Genomic DNA, 5,171 nt, shown 5'->3' with positions numbered 1-5,171 from the left:
TGATGTTTCTATGAAAGTTACATACTATGTGCAAATACCCAATGAGTTGCCTTGGTAGTTTAATGACCTAGTTAGGACAATGCATACTATTCTTTTCATTCAAGACCTTTTGAACACCTTGGTAGTTTATTGAAGAATGAGGGTTTAAGATGGACAAAAATTAACACCTTTTGAACACCTCGGTAGTTTACTGAAGAATAAGGGTTTAAGATGGACAATTTAAGAAAAAAACATGAATTAGTAATGAGGATGGATATTTATACAATTCTTTTTAACACCTTGGTAGTTGTACTTAGAAACAAGGGTTGGATATTCAAGTTGTACACTAACTAGTAACATAAAAACTTATACATGGCAATAATTTGTTGGGAATGGGGTATTCCATGCACAAGAAGATACATGTCTTTGGACGTGGTGTGAGACGATCTCGATATATAACAAGGCCACAAAAGGGAGTCCACACTAAATGGGTGTTTTTCCACAAGGGTCCTCATTGAGGTCCAAGGGCGCTTTTGTCTACGTGTGAATCCAGCTTGTTGACGTGTGCCCGACACGTGTTGTTACCCCTGCCATCCTCCAACGACAAGCCTCTCGTCCATCTCCTCATCATCTCGAGGGCGGCTTTGGGCTGGTCCATGGGCACCATATGCCCAGCATTGTGCATCTGCTCTCAAGCATATAACCCATTTTTAGTCTTTGATCAGTATTATTAATGAAGCTTATTGAAAACTTAAAATTGTTGTTGCAGTTTTAAAAATCTCAAGCATATGTTGCAGTTTTAAAAATCTCAAGCATATGCCAATCTAGCAGCATATGTTTATGTGTAGCAACATATGCTTATGTGTTGTTTCTTTCCTTGATACTAGTACTCAACCCATGCGTTGATGCAGTATGTAAAAGACATTAAGAAGGAAAATGTAGGAATGAAAACAAGAATACAAAGGGTCAAATTAGGAATGGAAGCCGGAATACGAAGGTCAAATCAAATCGATGGGGTTTTTTCTCTTATTTTTTAGAAATCCATGATTTCTTCTCTCTCCTCTCCTTGTGCCTTGGTTGTCCATGGTAGCTAATTGACAACTTAATGAAACATAATAAATGGCTAAACTAACACTCAAGATGGTTGATGTGAACATGAACCTTCAACCGAGGTGGTTATCACTCTAATTTCCTAGTGTGGTTTGATTTTGTGTTAAAGAGGCCTTAACTTTTTATTGCCTTTTAGCCAAGAATAATCAAAATTATTCATATTTGTTGTTCTTTGTTTGTTGGAGTCCAACTTAGAGTTAATTAGTACTTCCTCCTTTGGTTTAGGTGGTTCTTCGAGGGCTTAATCAAAGTATGCTCTTACCTTCATGAAAGCGAGTACGCCGTAGCTTTTCACTGATGCAACCTCCTCCCCATCCACACTAAAGCTTGTGAAGTTCTCAGCAGCAAATAACTCTTGCCCTGTCCAATTCATTGCTGACACCCATCTGAAATTACCTGCACACACGTCCCCTCTCCTCAAAAATCTCTCAACATCCATGTATTTATCATGAAACGTAACATCTCGAGTGGTCTGCGCTAATCTTACTCATTCATGGATTGTCAAGTATTCAATCAAGTCTCAACTGTACGTGGTTTTCTAGCATTGAATCGAGTCACAAATATAAATGGTTTTGATCTATCAATAAAGTTGCCGTTCCAATTCACAATATGATGTCAATCCAATTATTTCAATGAAGGTAAGTCACAATTAAATCATTAAATAAGATTAGGAAGTACGGGTTACAGATCTACAGTAAATGCTTGGTTAGAAGATTTCCAGAGAGTTCATCCTTGATGATATGAGCATTATGATCAGTTTTATACTGAACTCATGGTTGTGCAGGCAGATACTGATGAAAGATGGGAGTTGTTTGTATGAGGCAACGATCGTCTAACTAAAGTGCTGCAAAGAGGGTTTAATTAAAGGTTATAAAGATGATTAGATACTAACCAAGCCAATTGCACACCAGATCATATTCTCCTGCATAGACGAGCACTCGGATGCTGTTATTGAGGAGAGCAGGAATGCCCTTCTCTGCGTTTCGCATCCAGTCAAGCATCATGGCGTCGTAAACAGATGAGCTGCAGGCCACCCACTCATACCCCTCGCTGATGCCCAGGGTCTCCTGCACATCCTCATCGTTCAAGAAAGTGGTCACCTCCGAGAAATCATAACACATCATGCTGCCCTCGCACTCCTTCCGAATATCATAATACTGCAAAACTCCCTTTCATGCACCGAAGTTATAACCGATCTATGCATCAACGTCTAAGCCTGCTCACTAAAAGAATGTTAGTATCTTAATTGGCACCGAAGATTAAGAAATCTAGACTCACATTAGTGCTCCCCAGCAGCAAGATCATTGAAAATTAAAATTAGTATCTTAATTAGCGCCGAAGATTAAGAGTCTAAACTCACATTAGTGCGACCCAGCAGCGAGATCACTGAATCAAAAATCCTGTTGCACGCAAGATATGCAGCCGCGCAAGCGACACCACCACCCTCGGACTCTAATTTATGTCCAAAACAAATGATAAAAGGGTATAAGTTAGCTCTAATTAATAGCGCTAATAAGCTGAAACAAGCATTACTGTACAGTGTAGAGACCAACATTTTAATGACGTGAGAAGACACTACGACCAGATACTCTTTAGTGTGATAAACGCACTAGTACACCGACAGATAATCATTAGTGTGATAAACGCACTGATACACTGACAGATACTCAATCATTAGTCTGATTAGTGTAAGAAACGTAATGGATAGATTAGCATTAGCGCTGTGCGAATACAAGTATTAAGTATTCATTAGTGCGCTCTAGTTAGAAAATAAACGAACAGGTATATAATATGATCCCTCCTGTCTCTTTTAAATATATATATATATATATATATATATACGACGTAGTGCTTCATACAGTGCTATATGATTGTTAAAAAGGGCCTCTCACCACACACGCTTAGGCTGCTCTCGCACACAGCATACCGCTTCTTAATCCTGGTATATGCAGTGTCGCCTATTAAGCCCATTTGTAAGGCATAATCAGCATATGCTTCGTACTGAATATCCGGCTGCGTGAGACCATTGCCTATTGCGATACCCTAGTGTCGCGATCAATATTCCAAACAAATTAAACCGAATTAGCAGCTTAGATTAAATCCATCACCTAAACAGTTAGTGACCTAAAGCATCTGCAAGCTTCGTAAATCATTAAAAACTGAGCCTCGGTGGTGCATCTCATTCATACAATTAGCCTACCTTCAGGTTGATGTATGGAGCTTGGGCTTGAGCATTTGAATCTTGGATGCGGGAAGCTAGAGCAGGAATATAGTGTCCGGCATAGGACTCGCCGCTTATGAAGAACTCACTGCTTCGATAATCCGAGTGATAATCCAAGAATCCCTGTTTATAATCAATCAAGCAAGCTTAGGTTTACTTCGAAAGCCTGTTGTACAAGGATTTGCAGAGTGATGTTTTGATTACAATTAGGGCATGGCTAAATTAAACCTGCACGAAATCGTACAAATCTTGGCTAACTCCTATTTCATCGTGCCGGATATCTCGGTAATCGCTGCTGTAGCTGAATCCGGTACCAATGGGTTGATCTACGAAGATTATATTCGAAATCTAAAGGTAAAAAAACAGCACGTAATGTCAATTATTCATAAAGAGATCAGAGATGATGTGATTAAAGGAGGAATCGATTTAAAATTTTAAATTACTCACTTGATCCCACCCATAATCATTCCATAGCAATGTCGAGTTGCTAGAAATGTGGAAAGGCCCGTTCTCGTAGAACAAGGCAAGCTCACTGCCGCAGCCAGGGCCTCCAGTGGTCCACAGCATGAGAGGGTCCTCTGTTTTGTTTCCCCGGGATTCAAAGAAGAAGTAGAACATCCTACAATATACAGAGTATTAAATTCACTCATCGAAAAATTGCATCATTGATTAATTTAATACTCATCTTTAATATGTCGCCCCATGCTAATGTATCTTATTACATGTATTACTTAATTGATCCCTTATGTGTGCTACGCAGCATAATGAAAGCAGGTTCACAGGCTAGGGCATTACCTACAAATAATCAAATGACTAAGGAAAAGCAGAGCTATCTCTTATCAAAGTGTTCTTCAAAGAAAAAGAAACGTTCTTCAAAACCGAGATCCTACGAATTGAATAAAAGCAAACTAACTGCAGCTAGATTGATGTTTGATTTAAAATCAACCCTATTCTCGAGCTGCTACTAGATTTAGTAAGCTATGAAAGAACCCAAAACCTGCCCTACTGGAACTAACCCAAAATGAGCTCAAGCATCTTTTGGCAAAGCAGCCCTGAACCTATGTAAGACTATGGTCCTTGAACCTATATAAGAATATGGTGCTGCTGATTGATCATAAAAAAAAGTAAAGGGAACTGATTAATCATAAAAAATTAGGTGAGGGAGCTCGGACCAACTTGGCAGAGTAGGTTCGGTTGAGATTGAAGAAGCCTGCGTGCAACCCCAATTCCTCAGTGCTCACAGCCGCCTCTGCTTCTGCCGCCGCATTGGCCTTCCTGCTCCTCACCTTCAGCTTGGTTTGTTTCTCCTGCAAACTCCCCCTCAATAATAAGGGTTCATGGGAAGACAAGGAAGTCTTCGGGGCTTGCATTTCCGACGGCATTAGGTTAAGGGCTTTAATGAGCTTCTGTGCAGGGCCGACATGGATGACATTACTGTGGGGCGGTTTGCTCGAAAGTTGGCGGCAAAAAGACATTCCAAAGGTGAAGAAAAAGCAGAAAAGCAAGAGGTCAGGAACAAGACGAGAAGCCATTGCATTCGTAGGAGAAACGAAAGTATAAATATATTTCACGAGTTGAATACAGCAATTGTTTGAAGAAATGTTAATGAACGAATGAAAAGATTGAACATATAAAGCTTCCCTTCATGATAGCCACGTATACGATTGTGGTACACGTGGGTCTTGTACGTGGCGTTCTTTGCAGGTTTTCTGCTGGTCCACGTTCATGCGTGACACGTGCTAACTCGTGTGGGATGCACTGCTATCGACGATTCAGCCTACAGATGCAACCAAAGGTTCCTTTATGGAAATCAATTTTATGAAAATCTCACACTTTAAGAGCGAGGAAGAAAGAGAGAGAA

The 5,171-nt window shown here is 40.1% G+C and overlaps 1 protein-coding gene across 2 annotated transcripts; it reads right to left on the bottom strand.

The window, feature by feature from the left end:
- Positions 1 to 235: 235 nt before the first annotated feature.
- Positions 236 to 4,889, bottom strand: LOC147641991 (serine carboxypeptidase-like). 2 transcript variants are annotated; one of them, XM_086822628.1, is made up of 9 exons: positions 4,487 to 4,889; positions 3,758 to 3,929; positions 3,539 to 3,658; positions 3,290 to 3,433; positions 2,982 to 3,132; positions 2,450 to 2,541; positions 1,982 to 2,258; positions 1,352 to 1,485; positions 236 to 664 (listed from the first exon to the last, which is right to left on the bottom strand). In XM_086822628.1, the coding sequence occupies exons 1-9, from the start codon at positions 4,840 to 4,842 to the stop codon at positions 491 to 493; spliced, it is 1,620 nt and encodes a 539-aa protein (XP_086678754.1). In that variant the 5' UTR covers positions 4,843 to 4,889; the 3' UTR covers positions 236 to 490. The 2 variants fall into 2 exon arrangements, with proteins under 2 accessions (XP_086678754.1, XP_086678796.1); XM_086822670.1 differs by having other exon boundaries at positions 1,982 to 2,246.
- Positions 4,890 to 5,171: the final 282 nt, after the last annotated feature.

This window comes from Cibotium barometz, chromosome 1, assembly GCF_041138505.1.
Source record: "Cibotium barometz isolate CiBa-2024 chromosome 1, ASM4113850v1, whole genome shotgun sequence".
Taxonomy (NCBI): Eukaryota; Viridiplantae; Streptophyta; class Polypodiopsida; order Cyatheales; family Cibotiaceae; genus Cibotium; species Cibotium barometz.
This window is presented reverse-complemented; position numbering and strand designations above follow the sequence as displayed.

Bases quoted from the DNA above. Each gene is read 5' to 3' on its own strand.
- LOC147641991 (XM_086822628.1), bottom strand. From the start codon at position 4,842: ATGGCTTCTCGTCTTGTTCCTGACCTCTTGCTTTTCTGCTTTTTCTTC. The intron at 2,542-2,981 runs GTGAGAGGCCCT...GACATAAATTAG, and splicing joins GAGCAGCCTAAGCGTGTGTG to AGTCCGAGGGTGGTGGTGTC. The intron at 1,486-1,981 runs GTTAGTATCTAA...ACGTGTGTGCAG, and splicing joins TCTGGTGTGCAATTGGCTTG to GTAATTTCAGATGGGTGTCA.